At 38.1% G+C, this 20,569-nt stretch overlaps 1 protein-coding gene across 1 annotated transcript in view; it reads right to left on the bottom strand.

Moving 5' to 3' along the window:
- Nucleotides 1–294: 294 nt before the first annotated feature.
- Nucleotides 295–20,569, bottom strand: part of LOC126474687 (DDB1- and CUL4-associated factor 1) — a 245,895-nt gene continuing 225,620 nt past the window's right edge. The window contains exons 27-30 of the mRNA XM_050102169.1: nucleotides 13,220–13,418; nucleotides 10,854–11,020; nucleotides 1,271–1,355; nucleotides 295–1,010 (exon numbers count right to left, since the gene is read on the bottom strand). Coding sequence (XP_049958126.1) covers nucleotides 796–1,010; nucleotides 1,271–1,355; nucleotides 10,854–11,020; nucleotides 13,220–13,418 — 666 coding nt within the window. The 3' untranslated portion in view covers nucleotides 295–795. The remainder of the gene's footprint in view (nucleotides 1,011–1,270; nucleotides 1,356–10,853; nucleotides 11,021–13,219; nucleotides 13,419–20,569) is intronic.

Here is a 20,569-nt window from a genome sequence, read left to right as displayed (position 1 = left end):
TGGTATTGTGCTGTAATATTTCATATAATAAATAAAAAAATATTTGTTGGACTTTCCATTCAACATAGAGGAGTAGATGGTAAGACCCAATACTAAAATTTAATAAATGTAAAAGCCCTTCCAGGAAATCATTATTGAACTTAACAAAGGAATTTCTTTGTTTCACAACTATTTTCATTTTTACAGGTATCACTGTTGGCAGTAACAAATTAAGGCACACCTTTACATCAGACAGGAGGAAAGGTGATTAAAAGTCTGCAGCATTAATTGCCTTTATGTTTAAAAATGACCAAATTGTATGAAAAACATAAATATAATATTTGAAATAAAATGTATTACAAATGGGCATTACAATCAAACACAAATGGCATCATTTCACACCTGAAGGCATGATATAGCATGCCACATTTTTACATTGTAGATTCAGTACAACATTCCTAAATACAGGAACATGATCATTGTCTTATGTACAGTTCTGGTTTTATGGTTCTAGCTGTACTGGAAATGTCTAAAATAAGACCTTAATGGTCACAAAAATCTCAATTTTTACATGTCAGTAACATTTAATACGTCTTGAATACTCTCATATCCCAGACCTGTCCAACATAATTTCTAAAGTAATCCACAGACAACTTTTTGCTGTATCACTGCATTTCACAACACAATGTGTTACAAAAAGTCATTCCAACCAGTCTTCACTTGTCATATTCAATCCACGATCGTTTAGGGCACTTTATTCACAAATTGCATTGAAATTTCATTTCACTAAAAAATAAGTATTTTTATACACAATCATCACGGGAACCATATTTCGTCAAGGTCATCAGTATCTGGACTATCTGAAAGTGTGAGGATTAGTTCGTCATCTGAATCACTTGCTCCACCCTCAGCATTGTTCTCATTTCCGTTGTCACCATCATTTCCATTGTTCTCACCTGCCCCCCCTGCTGGTGCTGCGCCACCACCACCCCCTCCATTGCCCCCACCACCTCCTGCTGCACCTCCATTTCCTTAAACAAAGAGAACAAAACATCTAAATGAATTGGATTGCAGTATGGAGAGCATGGAGTACTGTTTACCTGTACATGAATTCTACATAAATATACAGGAAAAGTTTTAGTTATGGAGATTTCAAATGTACACAGTTTAATGAACTGTTTAACTCTTAATGTTGTAACTCGCCAGTACTTAGCTCACATGATTAACACACTGTTTCTGCAATATTCAACAGAACTGTTTTACTAACAAGAGGAAAAGTGTACAGTCTTACCATCCTGCTGCTCATCATCAGAACCTGACTGTGATGCCGAGCCATCGTCACTGCCATCTAACTCATCTTCCTCCTCTTCTTCCTCCTGTAATAGAATAAGGATACTCACAGGATTAGAACTACATGTACTGTAATTATTAAAATACTTTAGCAGCAAGAGAAAATTAACTTAAGTACTTTAATGATAGTCTACTTAAACAAACACTTAATTACACAAAAATAAAATTAAATATATAGTAGAGTCCTGTTAATCTGAACTAATTGGGACCGGACTTCATTCAGATTATCAATTTTTTCGGATTAGCCAGAATTATGGTGACGAGTTTCTAGAATGAAGTATACCAAGCAGATAAGTAGGTACACCATGGTAACAAATGGGAACAAATGTGGGAACGATGACTCACTTTCACTCCCTGCCTTTGTTGTTGTGCATTGTTGACACATTTGCAGTGTTTGAGGTCAGTGCACTGCCAGTTGGCTCGCAAAGTGCTTGGTTATGTTAGTTACTGATAACTGGCATGCATAACAGTTGTATTGTATTCGTTCAGGTGTAGTGGTGTATGTATTTTCGTCACGAGTAAACGGAAACATACAATGTTAACTCTCAAAGAAAAACTGAATGCTTTGAGGCGGATAGGCAATTGGGAAATTGTGAAAACGTATCTAAACTGGCAACAGAACAGGGTGTTGGTAAAGCAACCATTTGTGATTGGAAAAAGAACCAAATGAAGCTTGAACAGTCCTGTGCAACGTCTTCAGGGAAAACACTCGAAATTCAGTAGACTTTGAAACAGTCCCAGTACGATAAAGTGGATGAAGTTCTTTTCCTTTGGTTTACGCATGAAAGAGAAAGGGGAACTCCTTTGAGTGGAGCACTGGTTCAGGAAAAGGATTTTACCTGAACAAGTTAATGAATGGTGATGAGCCTTTCAGTGCGAGTACAGGTTGGTTGGACAGATTCAAAAAATGTAATGGAATCTGTCAGCTAACAATTACTGGAGAGAAGCTTTCTTCTGACCGTGATGCAGTGAAGGGATACTTGGGTGAGTTTGAAAAAATGATAAGAGAGGGAAAGTATTCTCCCCAACAAATTTATAATGCTGATGAGGCAGGCCTTAATTTTAGGGCACTGCCAACAAAAAGCCTGGCATCAAAAGCAGAAGATAATGCTCCTGGTTTTAAAATGTGCAAAGATTGTGTGACTTTATTAGCGACAGGCAAATCTGCTAGGCCCAGAGCTTTTAAAAACTGCAACATGAAGTCCCTGCCCATATATTATTACAACCAGAAAAACATGGATGGATGATAAGCTGTTCAAAGAATGGTTTCACAGCCAGTTTGTTCCCTCTGTTATACGGTTTTCTAAGGAGACTCATTTGTCTCCCTGTGCAATCCTTTTGATTGATAACGCGCCATATCACCCTAGCACTGAGGAATTATGTGATGGAAAAATTGTGGTGAAGTTTTTGCCGCTGAATGTTACACCGCTTCTACAGCCGATGGACCAGGGCGTACTGCAAACATTAAAACTGATTTACAGAAAACAATTTTTAAGAACGATGATCCAAGATGATAGCATTCCTTTAGTGGACAAAACAAAAAAGACCAATGTGAAGGATGTTACTTATTGGGCTGCTGAGACATGGCAGAATATTTCAGAAAATACTCTTGAGAAAATTGTAGAGAAAACTGTGGACATCTCTTGAATTTCAGGACAACATAGTCGAAAATGACGAGGAAAATCTACTACAAATCATACAGACAATCCCTGGATGTGAAGAAGCTAGTGAAGGAGACGTAGATGAGTGGATGGCAGCGGATGGGGCATGTGTGGAGAATCTTACTGACATTGATTTAGTTGCTGCTGTGACTCAAGACCAGGCAGAAGTGGACTGCTGTGACAGAAGTGACAATGAGCCTGAAAGTGACAAAAGAGGGCTGAAGTCGCACAGTGACACAGCAGAAGCCCTTGACCTCACGCTACGTTATTTGGAGCAACAGCCTACTGCTACACCTGCTGATTTTATGTTTATGAGACGATGGCACAACTATGTGGCATATAACAGACTGTCTTCATTACACCAAAAAACAATGACTGAGTTTTTGTCATCTAATAAGTAGGGATAAAATTCTGCTGTATTTTAGTAAGTTTGACAGCTTTTCTTTCATTGTTATGCATTGTTTAAACCTAACGTTTTCTTGCCAATTTTTCTAATCCACATTTACTGTACTGTGTAAATTAAAATAGTGTGTATGTACAGCAGTTTACCACACAGCTTTCCACATTAGACTAACATTTCCATGTTCAAATTAACCGAACATTCAGATTACTGGTGTTCGGATTAGCGGGACTCTGCTGTATTCTTAACTACTAATAATTATCCAAAAGATGGTAATTAGGATCAAGTAAAATAAAAGCACTTGTGGAAGCAACTGTAGTCATCTCAATCTTATTGTCATAATAAGGACTAAAGTCCAACCCACGAATATTGGCAGTTTGGGGATTGCGTTGTTGCCGGTTCCGAGCTACAGTGTCGGTACACCCAAGAACGTTCTTAGCACTGGATGGACATACGTATCCAACAATTTACATCTCTCGCTTGCTTGTGTAGAAGTGTTTGCTCACCACCACCATCAGCCGTGACAACTCGCAACAAATGGAATAAAAATTCATTAAATAACAAGCTACAATCGCGTTTAATGCTCAACATGACTGTTGCTAAGAATTCAGTAGACTGCAAAACAATTTACTCCACCCTGTCAATACTAAAATGTGGATCTAACAAAGGATCTTAACAGACTGTTCTGCCCGCTTCGAATTTCTTTCTGCTAATGGCCTTTGGAGGTCAGCACCTGGACTTCAGTTTCCTAAAGCAGTACAACATAATTAATTAATTAGTAAAAAATTAACAAATTTAAAAAAGCCACCTTCAAATATTACAAGATTTCCGAGTACTGTTAGGTACAATATATAGTCACAGTCACCAATAGCTGTGTGAAGCATTAAAGATTCGCAATGGAGAAGTTGCTAGTTCAATTCTTGTTAGTAGTAATTTTTTTTTTTTTTTTTTTTTTTTCACTTTTATTTCAGTTCTATATTTATTAACAAAATATGATATTTGTTAATTCTTAATTAGCATTTTTATTCATTAATAAATGAAAAGAAGTTACTATTAGTGATATTCGAATAAAGAAACATCACAATTACAAAACTTATTTGCTCAAAAGACTTTTAAAAATTATGCATTTGTCTACCAAAGACTACGTTAATAGGCTCGGAAATGTTTTGTAGTTAATGGTGCTAGAAAACCCAATCTTTTAAATGATGATTTTGTCAAGTTTTTATTTTTGAGAATTGCATCATACTGCTTTAGAAAAACTGATGTCCGGGCATGGAGCTCCAAACCCTCTAAGTATGAAGAAAACTGAAGGCTGCCGGCAGGATTTACAAACAGATTTTGCACATATTAAACACTGCAAATGGCACAATGAAAGAAGTTTATCCTGTTTTGCTTAGAACACAAACAAGCCATATGTAAATAAAACTGTAACAGTTCACAGAGTGATGATGATGACAAACCCACTTCAAAAAGAAGAGGACGTGAAATCTTCAGACAGATCGTTATTGTACTTCATATTGGACTGTTGCCAACTACGTCTTAAGTGGGTGTACACAAAAGCTGCATTAGGAAGTGAATGTTTGCAATAGCAGCAACACAAATATCATACTGGGGAAGTGTAACTTCAGAACAAATGTTTCACTTTGCAGCAGAGCGTATGTTTGGTTTCGGTACAGCACACAGTTTTCATTTGCCAAAATAAGTTCAGCCTGCACTCCATAGTAAGAATGATTAATGTATAACTAAGTAAATTGGCCTTTACATATGTCTGCTTTTGTGTGTGTGTGTGTGTGTGTGTGTGTGTGTGTGAGAGAGAGAGAGAGAGAGAGAGAGAGAGCGAGAGTGTATACCTGTCATTTTTTCCCCGTAAGGTAAGTCTTTCCGCTCCCAGGATTGGAATGACTCCTTACCCTCTCCCTTAAAACCCACATCCTTTTGTCTTTCCCTCTTTCCTGATGAAGCAACCTTGGGTTGCGAAAGCTTGAATTTTGTGTGTGTGTTTGTGTTTGTGTTCGTTAGTGTCTCTATCAACTTACCAACACTTTCGTTTGGTAAGTTACATCATCTTTATTTTTAGATATAAGTAAATGAGAAAGGTTGATTAGAAAGAGGTGAAAAATTTATATCTACAACCATTCTTCAGAATAACCAACCCCCAAAATATTATATATATTCCATCTTGATAGATATTATTACATAAATAAAAATGGGGTGAGGTGTGACAGGGTAGGAAGGTTGTGGGATGTTCCTGAGGTTAGAGACAAAATGGTGAGTAGACATAGAAGGAAGGCATGTTATGGTGATGATCTTTTATGGGTACCACCCTGTCATGTGCTTTACATGAGTTATTAAAACTGAACACCTTAAGCAGTGTGGCTAACTGAGAATTTGAACCCAACTCATTTTTAAAGTCATTCAACAAACACTTTGTTGCACTATCTTTCTTGGTGAATGTTACTGGACTAAAAAAAAAGGTGGATGATCCATGGTTATATAATTTAAAATTTTGGATAGTACAATTTTTACTCAATCAGTGCAATGAAATGTGAAATGTGCTGGTGGATAATTCTTATATTAAGAAGATACAAGATGATTTCCATTTCTTGGTCAAACTGAAGATGAATTTTCAAAGCCTCAAATTTAACATTAAAATATAAGACTTTAGGATATAAGAGATTGCTGATAGGCAAGGCATATTAATTGTGGACTTTTACTGTTATCATTATAATGGCTCCACAAATTTCTAAGCAAATCATAGATGTGAATGCTGCCAGCAACGGGAAAATATATGTTGAATATTTGACTTCTCAGTCTGGTACTGACAAGACTGTTTAATTTAGTCAAAACAGCACTGACCATTACTTAATGGTATTTACTTTCAAAGGTAAATAACCTAGAAAAACTTTCAATATGAATTTCATGAGATAGACAGACAGAATAAATTATGACAGAAAGAAGTGGAGGTATGGAGGACAGAAATGTGAACTCAGTACATTACGAGCTCTTTTTCCAAAGTTGAACTACCTGTGAAAGATGAGGTTCAGAACCCTTAACATCCTTTAAAGCTCCTGTGAAAAAACAACTTAACTTGACCAATTAGAAGTGCGCAAACAATAATTCCAAACATGAAAATCTAAAACTTAATTGTTGTTGGCGACACTTCCAGTTATTTGTTGGTCAGCCACAACTGAAGTATGGGGGTTGTGCATTTCTAACAGTAATTGAAGTGCAGTTGATGGATACTGCAAACAGAATAACACTTCAAACAGCCTCATGGATGACATGGTATGAGTCTTGTAGCAGTTAGTTTAAAACAGTTGGTAACAATGCAATTTCATAATGAAAATTTGAAATGTATTTGCAACAGAAAAATGTACAAGTAAAGTTCAATAATTTCAATTCAGCTGCACTTGTTCACGAGTAACTACCTACCCCGAGTAACAACATACACTGCAAACTGGGATACAGTGTGCGGAGGGAGATGACCGACAAAATTAATTCAAATAACTACTCCATTCATCTTTTGGAAACTGTAGTAGTTCTTAATTTCTGGGAAATTACTCTACTGATAGAGTACTTCATTCGAAAGTTCACACTGTTATAAGATGAGGCTTTCTCCCCAAATTTGTCGTCTTATATTCATAGATTAAACTGTTGCTGCTGCGGTCAACATTTTAACATTTAGAATAAATGGGGGTCATCTTACATTTAGAGATGAAGCTTCAGCTACTGAGGTCATGTGCAGATTTATTTTGAAGAATTTGGTAGCTCGGGGATGGCCAAATCATACTCTCATTTGAACGAGCTCAAGATTTCCCGATACGCTGAAGCACTTGATACAGTATAAATGTTGCTCGAAAAATCACATGACGTTTGAATCAAGTGGCATTAGTGTAAGGGATATGCGAGAAACTATGAACTAGCCACTAAGGAGAAAACAGCATTAAGTTCTATCATCTTATAAATCTGAACATGTTTGCAATGAAAGTTCTCATACATATACGGATACTTTATACAAACACTAACTCTGCTTTTTAAAGGAAGGTAACATTCCAAAGCTAAAATATCCTTCAAAAAACATTACTTCCTTCTGAATACACATCAATATTTTATTTGGTTATGAGAGACTAATGATTTACTGAGTGCATTGCAAATGACAAATTTAGTTACTGTTCACATATAATGAGGTGACAAAAGTCATGGGATATGTCCTAATATTGTGTCAGACCACCTTTAGTCTGCCATAGTGCAGCAACTGGCATGAACTCAAGTCACTACATGCCACTGCAGAAATAGTGAGCTCTGCTGCCCCTATAGCCGCCCATAATTGCAAAAGTGTTGCCGGTGCAGGATTTTGTGCACAAACTGACATCTCGATTACGTCCCATAAATGTTCAAGGTGTGACCAAATCATTCCATCGAATTGTCCAGAATGTTCTTCAAACCAGTCTCAAACAATAGTGGCCTGGTGACATGTTTGGGAACATGAAGTCCATGCTTGGCTGCAAATGGCGATTTCCAGTCAATATTTGGTTTAATTGGACCAGAGGATCCAGTACCTGAAATTCCATGTAAACACAGCCCACACCATTATGAAGCTACCACTAGCTTGCACAGTGCCTAGTTGACAACCTGGGTCCATGGCTTCATGGGGTTGGCAGCTGGCGCCACTCTCAAACCTTATCATCAGTTCTCACAACTGAAATTGGGACTCATGTAACCAGGCCACGGTTTGCAGTAATCTAGCGTCCAACTGATACGGTCGCAATCCCAGGAGAGGCATTGCAGGCAATATCGTGCTTTTAGCAAAGGCACTTATGTCATTCATCTGCTGCCATAGCCCGTTAACACCAAATTTTGCTGCACTGTCCCTACAGATACATTCGCCATACGTCCCACATTGATCTATGCAGTTATTTCATGCAGTGTTACTTGTCTGTTAGCACTGAGAGCTCTATGTACATGCTGTTGCTCTCGCTTGTTAAGTGAAGGACGTTGGCCACTGTAATGTCCATGGTGAGAGGTAATGCCTGAAATTTGGTATTATCGTCACACTTTTGACACTGTGGCTCTTGAAACCACCAATGCACTGCCCTTTCATACCTTGTGTACATCATAGTACTACTATCTGTATATGTGCATATTGCAATCCCATGACTTTTGTCACCTCAGTGTATTTGAATACCGGGTAAAAATGTTACCAACTTTTAATCAGTTTTAGAACATGGTGACCCTCAGATGACACAAGAAAGAAAATTAATCGAGAATGAAATGTCTAACAAACGAAAATCATACTAAACTGATTGTAACTGTTATTGCGGGAATAAACTACAGCAGCAAGACCAAGACAGTACAGTAGATGTCAGGAGATCCTAGGACGAGCAAAAGTACGAGAATAGGACTGAATTGTGTTGTGATCTCTTATTTAAGTATTTGTTGCTGTTGCTACATATGACTTGCAACCCAGAAGATATTACAGTCTGTATTTCACAGCTGCTCAAGCATAGCACCACAGAAAAGGTTGGAGGAGGAACAGTGATACCAGTTTGGCTGAGAAGTGCAGAGACAGGAGTAGTGGGTGGGCAGCAAATTGTGTCGTGTTGGTCAAATATGGGAGTCTATATTCTGTACTCTGGCTTCTTGTGAATATCTACAACATATAAACTGCAGTTTGCCTGAATCCATTTAGTAGCTGAAACTGAATAGAGTTTAATATTGGACAAATACTCAACACTAGTGTTCATTTCTGCAAGAGGCAGTAAAAGTCTAAATGGGGTCAGTGGTGTACTTACATGTTTTGTGCTGCAATGTTGTTGACACTCACTGTGATGTATGATGGGAACTAAATGAGGTGTGTCAACTGCTGGTTCTTCGCACCCAATGAGAGAGTGGTGGTCAGACAATATGTTCAGAGTGAGAGACATTGTAATATCCTCACATTAGCGTAGAAGTGAAATCTGGTATGTATTTGGGAACTGGACACCAACAACTGTGTTCTCAGGTCCCACTGTAACCACAGCTTCAGAAATCACAACATATTTGGGAGAAACAGCAGGTAATTGTGACAATGAAGATATAAAGTTCACAGTTGTGCATTTAGGATGATGATGATGATGATGACGATGATGATTATTCCAGAATGAGATTTTCACTCTGCAGCGGAGTGTGTGCTGATATGAAACTTCCTGGCAGATTAAAACTGTGTGCCGGATCGAGACTCGAACTCGGGACCTTTGCCTTTCGCGGGCAAGTGCTCTAACAACTGTGAGGACGGGGCGTGAGTCGTGCTTGGGTAGCTCAGTTGTTAGGGCACTTGCTCGCGAAAGGCAAAGGTCCCGAGTTCGAGTCTCGGTCCGGCACACAGTTTTAATCTGCCAGAAAGTTTCATTATGATTATTATTAAAATTAGTGATACCACAAATGACAGGGTTAGTAAGCAAAAAGGGTAGAAAAGAAAATGGCCCACAAATTAATGTAGACCTTTCTTTTTCTTTGTTTTATTTATCCTTGTATTATCAAAATGTAGACAATCAATAAATGATACAAGTATTTAGGAAGATATTTTATGCCAATAAAACAGTTTGTAATTTTGATTAGTCAGAATATATTAAAAATAAATTTTTCCCAAGGACCCTGTTAAAATAAAGAGGATTATCTTACATTCAGAATCATTTTGTACTCAGGTAAATGCAGTATACAGGAAAGCCTACCACAGTGTGTGTGGCATATTTTAGACATCATCTAACAGCACTAATGGCCAGTAATTTCAGTAAGTATAGGGAGAACTTTGTTACACTACACTACCATTCTCTTGTTATTATTTTCTAGTTCTTATTAAAGTATTTTAAAATGATGCTTACAAAACAATGTTAAATGATATTGGAAAAGTATGAAGATGTTATTTTTTAGTGATTAAGTATATTACGTAATGTGTTACTTCAATGAGAGACTACATCTTTGGAGAATGTTTAACAAATATTCCAGCAAGTGCAGTGAAAACAGTGGAGATAAGGTGTTCAAAAGTGTAATTATCTGTTTCTCACGAAAGGTGTGGAAAAGTAATGGCTGGAGGGGGTGGGGGCACCTTGATGCTCCTGTTGTTCTATGTGTAACAAGAATGGTCCACATTGATACCTGTCTTCACTACATCTCTCTACAGTGAATTCCTATTTCCCTGCAAACCTTTCTACACGTATTTCCTAATGCATGCACAAGAGCATGGGTTCCGAAAAAGGTAAGGGGAATTATGTAAATCCTATTAAATGTCAATGTAGAGTTGACAAATGAATAAACATTCAAGTAGGTATCCTGATAGTGCTGATCACATATTTTCTTAACAAATTATAGAACCAGTAACGTATCTCCAGATATTTCAAATTGATATTCAAAAATAAAATAAGAATGTGAACTAAGATTTTATGTGAACCAGAAATTCATTAATTTTCATAAAAAGATTAACTTACCACATTTGCAGCTTCATCTTCATCATCTCTTCTTCGGCCCACATCATACACTCTTACAAATGACTCCTCCACGGAGTCTAGGACACCTTGGTTTTCAACAATTGCGATCTGGGTTCCACTTTTGTTGCAGGCTAAGTCATACACATTCTTCTTTACATCAATTGTTGCTTTAAAGAGAAAAAAATGTAGTTAATACAGTACTGGAAAATTCTGTTTGGAATACAGATCCTGACACTGTATAATCTTAAGGGCAAAACAGTATAGGCTAGAAGAGAGAGAAACAATTAGAAAACAGGATAGGAATATGGAAACTCAGAAAGCTCTCTCGGGTGTGGGCAAGGGTAGAGACACATTGCCATTAGCAAAAATGGATGTGACGATCGGGAGGGGGGAAGGTGTGGTAAAGATTAGAGGGAGATTCGAACCTCTGAGGAAACGGTGAGGAGGAGCTCGAGACTTGTGAATTACACTGCAGTGAGGTAATAGAATGAAGCAGTTGGGGTTATGAAGATTGAAGAAAGTGCACAAGGATTGGCAGAGTAAGTATGTGATGCAGAGAGAGAGTTCCCTCCTACAGAATTAACATTAGCTGGTGCTAGGAATAAGGATACCCACTGCACAGGCTGTGGAGCAGCCAGATGCCACCCAAGTAGGGCTCAGTGGCATATTATACCACTGGCTGGTCAACTGTTTCCATGGTCACAAGGTACTGGTGTCAATTCACCCAGATATACAGTTGGTTGGTGGTCATTCTGGCAAGCTGCACAGAAGATGCAGAGGAGCAGTTGTATGCTGCAGCTTCCATCACAACAAATGGACATGCCTCTGATGGTGCAGGATATGACAATGACCAAAATGGAATGGGATAGGTCTTTCGCATAGACATAACTCAAGTGTCAATGGATGGGAAGTAGTAGTGGATGCTGCTGCACCTCACTTCAGAGACCCACAGTACAATTACGTGTGTGTGTGTGTGTGTGTGTGTGTGTGTGTGTGTGTGTGACAGAGACAGAGAGAGAGAGTGCGTGTTGCTGAAGTAAGTTAGTGTTATGGTTAAGACAGTGGACTTCCATGTGGGTGGAGTGTGGTTCAAAACATGATCCATGGTTTCCATGTTTCGTTTAACTCAAATATCAGTTGTTCAACAAAACAGACATGGGTGATCCCCCCACCTGTGTGTGTGTGTGTGTGTGTGTGTGTGTGTGTGTGTGTGTGTGTGTGAGTGTGCGGGAGGGGGGGGGATGTGGGGGGGAGGGGAGGGGAGAGGGGAAGGGGAGGGAAGAGGGGAGGGGAGAGGGAGGGGAGAGGGGAGGGGAGGGGAGGGGGGAGAGAATCAAGTCCATTTGAGCTATCTTAAACTACGAGTGTAACCCCAAAAGTAAGGTCTCCTATTTTTTTATACATACATAGACCTGTTTATTTCTACAATGGTTTACATCAGTTTAGAGCTTGAACATTTAGCTATTTTTCGACATAATCACCATTTCTGTCGATGCATTTTTGTAGACGCTGTGACAGTTTTTGTATGCCCATGTCATACCAGCTCGCCGTCATGCTGTTCAGAACGTTATGAACCTCTTCTTTCACCTCGTCGTTGGAGCTGAATCGCTTTCCGGCCAAATGTTCTTTTAACCTAGGGAACAGGGCGCCAAGTCAGGACTACAGGGTGGGTGGGTGATTATGTTCCACTGAAACTGTTGCAGGAGACCAATGGTTTGCCGAGCGATGTGTGGGCAAGCGTTGTCATGGAGAATGTGTATGCCCTTGCTCGACATTCCTCTTCTCCGGTTCTGAATTGCCTGTTTGAGTTTTTTCAGAGTCTCACAGAACCTGTCAATGTTAATTGTGGTCCCAGCGATTCAGCTCCGACATCAAGGTGACAGAAGAGGTTCATAACTTTCTGAACAGCATGGCGGCAAGCTGGTATGACATGGGCTTACAAAAACTGCCACAGCGTCTACAAAAATGCATCAACAGAAATGGTGATTATGTAGAAAAATAGATAAATGTTCAAGCTATAAACTGATGTAAACCATTGTAGAAATAAACAGGTCTATGTACTTATAAAAAATATGAGACCTTACTTTTGGGATTACCCTCATACATACAGAAAATCATACGATTCTGCTGCCAATTAACTTTAAAAAACGGTAAAGGTTCCTTATATCTGCATAGATTTACTTATAATCTGATTATATTATATAAAAGAACCATCCAATAACAGCAGCTCAAAAAATAAAGATATTTGTTTCATAGCTGTGTCCTCAGATCTCAGATTATATCTTTTGCTATCTTTTTCACTTGATGATGCCACACATCATAACAGATTTTAAAAAAGGTGACAAAATTAATGTTTTTATGCTTACCTATACACGAATAGTCAAATGCATCAAGAGTTTTAAACGATGAATCATATGGCAAGTCATCTTCTGTCTCTTGTTCAAGCAGGCGAGTATATATTATACTGCCATCTCTTGTGAAATTAATTTCACACTGATCGAGAACAGAGACAGTTCGTAATAAATGAAATGTTCGAAGATCCCAGACTTCTGTATTACAGACTACCTGTAACAGATGAAAAAAAAAAAAGTTTGTTACTGATCAAACATATTTATTCACATTTACAGATGCTACTCTTATCAAAATGATGCTACCATCACATAAGTATTGAAAAACTAATACTTATCTATCAGCAGCTGACATGCACAAACAGAATTTGACAAATATTATCTTAGAGAACCAAAAGTTTCTTTATGCAGATGCGTTAAAATTATGTATTCTGGGATGGAGTAAGAAAGTCACATAGGATTGCAGGCCAGTGTTGGCATGTCAAGGCAGCATGTAAGTTAACTGGATACCAGGCTACCAACAGATGAGAGTTGAAAACCCAAGATGATGCAAAGAAGGTAGCCAGCAACTTGCATATTAGAGAAGTGCTGACAAAATACAAAAATTGGTCAAGAGAGAGAAAAAGGAAAGAAAAAAGACAAATAGTGTGTAAGAAGCCTAATAAAGGTACAGAGAGCAGTAAAAGGGAAAACAGTATAAGAGAGCAGTATAAGGGAAAGATGATCAGATGAACGAATAAATCAGGAAATATACAGTAGTGGCAATAATAAGGGAGATTAAAGTAAGTTAAGGTACGTAGAACAAGGGATATTTTGAGTTTAACACTCAGTTAACATAGAGGTAATTAAAGATAGAGGGCAAACTCAATTAGTCAAGAATATGTGAGACAGTTGCTTATGGCTTAACTGAGGGAACTATCCCAGGATTTTCCTGATGTAATTTAGACAAACTCCTGAAAAAAAAACTAAATTAAGGAGAATGTATTTAAATCCTACACCTACTGAATATGAGATGAGTTCATCTGTCATAAAATCCCTTTGTTGTGTGGAGCCATATGAATGACTAGGACAAAGAACACACTGCAATGTCCATCTGCTAAGAGATAAGGTCCTGGTGCAGGTATAAATAATTTAAATCACCCAAGAATGAAGAAATCAGCTAGGTGATTATTATAGTAACCAGGGGCATACAACAGTCATTTGCAGCTTTAAACAACTGGGGAACACACTTTGTTCTTATACCTGAAATTTTCGGTGTAGAATAACAACATGTACAGAAATCTACAACGCTTTTGAACACTTACAGCCATCACCCAAAATAAAAGGAAGTCTCCACCAAAATCACAGACTGCCCTTTTAGAGTCAAACACTCAGTGTTCTGATATTCACAACCTAGAAGCAGTGCATAGTGGTGCGTATTCACCCTCAAGAAGAAATCTAAGCCTTAGGAACAGTGCCTCGTTTGTAAGTAAGTTTGAATGAATCAGTGAATGAAAGGTGCTTTGCCACAGACAGGTTTAACTGACCCTAACTTCTGTCCCTTACTTCCAACCTCTCTTCCTACCATAGGTGCATCACATTGAATCTCAATAGTTAAGCAATGACTTGCAGGAAATCTCACATTTTATCACTGTTTCTTTTACTTTCATCTTTAGCTGCAAAATCAATCAGTCCGATTTACTGAATAAACATGAATCCTTGTGCACAGTGGATGGACATCTTTCTCTGAATCTGTAAGGAAAGGAAGAAGGGAGTCCTAGAAATTTCTGGACTTGTCTGTCTACTGCGTACATATGAAGAAGGGCTATAAATAACCTCAGTTCATTGGTGTGGACAAGAATTTTCTTGATGTGGTGTCTTTTCATCTGATCTAATGTTCTCACAATAACATGCACTGTTACGTGAACTTGATTAACAAATATTGAGAGCACATTTCATTTATGGCCATTAATGGGATCCCTCAATTTACACCAATCAATGCGAACAAAGACATGGCTGGGATGATAACCTAAAATTTGGGGAATCACAGACCTAAAATATTTTCTAGATTATTATTAACCCCTCCCCATTCTCACATTGTGTTCTTTTAAGTCTAAATGAAGTCTAGACCTCTTCAACACCCAAGTTGGTAGGTATATGGTTCCATCCTTGCTTGAGAGTACCTGTACATAATACCACTCTGTCAAGGGTTGTTAGACTCCTATTAGTTTTGTTGCTCAAGAAGACTCCCAAAAAACTGGTGGAGGGTGAGAAACAATATGCAAGGCTGATGACCTGGGAAACAACATGATATTATAGGCCTGGTGCCCCATAACAAGATGTCACCTGAGTGCAAGAGGTGGCTACCAGTTTAATCACAGAAACTGTGAGTATGGTCGAGTCTGAATGTTTGCAATGGTACTCTGAACTTCTCATAGTAAATAGTGGCAATACCATTTGAGTATAATAGCGGAAATTAAGCATCCATAATCTGACAGCGGTTACACACAAGCTTTGCACAAATGCGTCAGATACATACTGTCAAGCTGGTTAAATTGTCGAAGGCAGCCTCACACACAGGTTGGAAGAACATTTCACTATTTGCAGTATTATACTTTAACCGATAGTGGTCATAAGGTCTGGAGTCACATGGGGGGAATCCTCAAGAAATTCTGTGATAATGTTTGATAACATATCTCCTAACTTCCACTATCACATGGAGACTCTTACTGCCCCTCTTGATGCATCTGGTGTGTACCAAACAAAGAAAACGGCTGCTTGGGTAGCAGAAAAAATTTGGAACATACTAAGATTATTCAAGTTATTCTCAAATGAGAACTTACATCTTGGCAGATCAGAAAGAAAAATTATTAATCTTTTAGTAAACTACAGGATCACCCACAGAAAGGTTCCAGAATTAGTTTCACTTACAATAATAATAACAATAATGCCCACACAGTACTTGGAAGCAGAAAGCTGGCTGAAACCAGACGTGAATTAGAGTGAATCCAAAATGTTGGTGGTGTATTTATTACTACACAGAAATCAATGATACCTAGTCAGCTTGTTATACTTTGAATGCGGAATAATTTGTGTAAAGGTAAGCACCAAAGGTGAGTCAAAAGTGGAAACTAGAAAAAGGAGCTGTGGTGGCAGAAAATTTTTGATGGAATTTGGAGAATATCGTGAAACAAGTAAGTTTCCTGCTCACACTTTTGTTAATGGAGGAGGTAGGGGGAGGAATTTGTCAGCTGCACAATGGGAGACATATGATATAAACTGGTGTTGGGACATGAAGGAGATTGTTATGAATTACTTCAAGCAATGTCTTAGACCTCCTAGTACTGAACAGATCAAACCCTTCGGAGAGAATCGGTGACTATAAGGCTGTTACAGTGCCAATGACTGCAAGGGTTACAAGAAATGTCAAGGAAGATAGGACAGGAAAGAAATTGAAATATCTGACCAGCCAACATGAAATATTCAGCTCCAGGGAGGAAGATACAGAGCACATGTGGATAAAATTCGAAAACAGTGCACAATAGGCCTTAGATCTATATGTGCTTAAATCTATATGAGGGATGGGAGACATCTGCAGTGGTTTAATTGCCACACTGAGAAGTTGCTACAAAATCAAAGTCAGCTTCATCACCAAGAAACAGAAGCTGAAAAAAATCCAAAATTAAGGTAAGAAAAGCAATGCAAAAAGTGTTCAATGAATTTGAAATACATTTTTGCCACCCAATATGACTACAAACCCTAAGCATTTTGTCTTAAGTAAAGACAGTAATTGGATCCAAATCATCTATTCAGTCATTTAATTAGTATGCTGAGAGAGAGAGAGAGAGAGAGAGAGAGAGAGAGAGAGAGAGAGAGTTGTAACAGTGAATACGGTCTAATCGTCCAATCGACCTGTTTCACAGCAGATGTTCATAATATACATCGTCCTCTCAATCGTTCCTCAAAGCCTTAAATGGCAGAGGCTGAGATAGGAGATTGTGAAATAGAAATTTACCTAAAACAGCTACACAGTGGAAAGGCAATAGCATATATTACAGGTTGTCAAAGAAATGAAGGGTGCCAAGTCATTAGCAAGAAGCTCGGTCTCATTTTCAAGAAGGGCTGTTGTACAAATGCTAATAAACTGTAGACCTTATCTCCCATTCTAATCAATTGTACAATTACAAAACATGTTTTACATTTTTTGAGAATGTATATGTCCTCTATACAAATTAACATGGGTTCCACCACAAGTGATCTAGCAAAATTCAGTTCATTCTATTCGCTACGAGTTCCATAGCACTACAGATGACGCAAAGCTTGACAGCATGAGGATGGCCTTCGATACAGTTCTGCACTGCCCTTTAATGAACAAAGTATGAGTCTAATATGTACTGGGCCAGATTTGTTACTGCATTGATCTTTTTTTACTGCATCGACCTTAACATGCCTTTCTTAACAGAACAAAATCAACAAATGCGACGGTAATTTCAAGAGTATATCAAGGAAGAATTATAAAATATGTATATAAATGATCTCGTGCAGGGGTGTACAAACCCAGAGGTCGCATGTGGTCCAAAGAAAGTATCAATGCAGTCCAAGAATTGAGCACCTGTCACAAAATGTGTAAAAATTCCATTGTGGCCCAGTCAAGTCAAAATGTTTGACATCCCTGATCTTGTGGATAGTGTCAGAAGCTCTGTGAGATTGTTTGCAGACTATCCTGGTTGTCTACAGGAAAGCTGCAATGCCTGAAGACATATGCGTTACGGGGTGGAGAACTGCAGGATTCCACTAGATAGGTGTGATGTAGATTACATGGAGGATGCAGCTGCTCAGGTAGCAGAGTACTTGTGGAGTGCCCAAGAGGGCACCTCTGATGAAAATAAGATTCTGCTGCCAATTAAATTTAAAAAATGGCAAAGGATCCTTATATCTGCATAGACTTACTTATAATCTCATTATCTTGTAAAAAAGAACCATCCAATAACAGCAGCCCAAAAAATAAAGATATTTGTTTCATAGCTGCCAATCAATATGCAGAGAGTGAAATAGGAACCCTTACAAAGTAAAGATACTTGTAAAAATATAAGTAACTAAGTCTCTGAATGTACTGCTCTCTGGGAACACTATCATGTTCAAATTATACTCAAAATTGAGACCTGGACATAACTCAAAGCAGAAAGTTTTGAACTATTTAATGATACACAGAATGTAAAGTGAACAGACAGGTTAAATGGCAATAGGAGAGGAAGTGTTCACTACCATTGAAAAAAATATTATGGCTATCAATTTTAAAACTGAGTGACTGGAAAGGTATGTGGACAGAAATGACCAGTTTAGGTGAACCCAAATGACAAACAGAAGTTTTTAGCAGGCACCAAAATCTTCTGTAAGATTTTAAGAACCATTCAAAAAAATCTGTTCTCAACAGCACCAAAGTACCACAGACATGCAATATTAGTTAGAGGTGACCTTAATCTACATAGCATGGTCTGGGATGTCTATTGGTTTGTTGCAGATAGTCTTGTTAATAAGTTTTGAACACATTCTCCAAAATCTTGCTTGAACATCTAGTACAACAACCCACACACAATGGAAATTTTTTGGACCCTTTAGATGTAAACAGGCCTGGCCTTATTGACAGCATTAATGCAGAGACAGGGATATCACAGCAGCACTGGTCACTAAAGTTAAAAAATCAACGATTATCATCCTACTTAGAAAGTAAATGGTCATCATTCAGTGCCAATATGATGGATATAGTGGAAGTATGGGCAATGTTTAAAGTGATTGTAAATCATACTCTGAAGAAGTACGTGCCAAGTAAGTAGATTTGGGACAAAAAAGAGCCATCTTGGTTTAATAACAAAATTATGTAAATGCTGAGGAAGCAGAGGTTATTCCACTCTCAGTACAAGAAAGTATGTGCAAATGACAACAGGCATTTGTGCAGCTGACAAAAAGTGAATGCGCTGAACTACTATGTCAACATTCATATGTTAGTCAAAGACTTTCTCAGAACCTGAGAAAATACTGATTCTACATAAAATCTCTAAGCAGGTTGAAGACTTATATTAAGTCAATCATACCATAATTTGACCATCACAAGGATTGCTGTACAGAGGACATATGAAAAGGTGCCCTGGAATTGAGAAGTAACTGAAAGAGTTGAAAATCTATGTCTAGATAGAATCGCACTTCCATTTTATGGAGAGTGTGCTTCAGTAAAGGTCCCTTAAGTCACCACTTCAGTGGCCGTGCATTCAAATGTCAACACTGAGCATGCCTAATTTCTGACCTCATATTATGGAAAAGCATGCTATGAAGCCTTTCCAAATGTGTAGAGCAATATCAACCATGTAAGATATTCGGAATGTGCATCTGAACATAGACAAATGAGATAGTAAAGTTCCATCTAGTAACAAGCAGGCCGTCTCTCTTCAGTAAAGAGCTAGGTTATACCATATTGGATTTCAGTTGAAGCCTGTATTTGGTGGGCTGCATTTTTATTTATATAACTTACGTTCTACCAATCTATGTTGTTTCAAAGCACCAGCACTTTGAGGATCTTTCGAAAATGCATCATTATTTAAATTATTTGTTGCAATAAAATAGCAAGATGTATCATATTGTTAGCTGCAGAATATTGGCTGTATAATTTGTGTGTTATGAAAATATCCCGTTTCAAGGCAACAGCACATTGAAGATCCATCAAAAAATGATTGTTTTTGGTACAATTTGTTACAATTGTGTTCTAATCCAAGAACACTAATTTATTGCTTGAACAGTACACACACACACACACATGGAAGGCAAGGTACAATACAATTAGCAATACCCAAGAGGCCAGCAGAGCCTTCCACTCCGGCTGCATACACAACTACAGTCATATTAGCAGGCCATGTGACCCCTAGTGGCTGAACCAAAGCACAAACTTAACATGTGAACTACAAAGCAGTGCACACACAAAACTGGTAGCTACATCAAATTAAGTGTGGCTTATTGATCATGTACTCATACATAGACGACATGCTTCAGATATATTAGAAGTGGATAGTTGTCGTTGTGCACATGAAGATAGTGATCACTATTTGATAAGAATCAAATATAGACAGAGGATGGATGGTTACAGACAGACCAAGAAAACTATTGTGCCACGGATTGTTGATGCTAAATTAAGAAATGATGAAAACACAGTACAACAGTATAAAACTATTTTGACAAATAGACTTAATGAAGTTGAAGATCAGGCAGGCAAGAGTATCGAAAAAAGATGGGAAACAGTCAAAGGTACAATACAGAAGACAGCCAAACTGTACTCGGTAAAAAGAAGCAATTGAGAACCCAAGTCTGGTTTGATGAAGATTGTATGAGGAAGATTGTATG

This window comes from Schistocerca serialis, chromosome 1 (genome assembly GCF_023864345.2).
Source record: "Schistocerca serialis cubense isolate TAMUIC-IGC-003099 chromosome 1, iqSchSeri2.2, whole genome shotgun sequence".
Classification (NCBI taxonomy): Eukaryota; Metazoa; Arthropoda; class Insecta; order Orthoptera; family Acrididae; genus Schistocerca; species Schistocerca serialis.
Note: the sequence above shows the minus strand (reverse complement) of the source record. Positions and strands in the feature narration are given on the sequence as shown.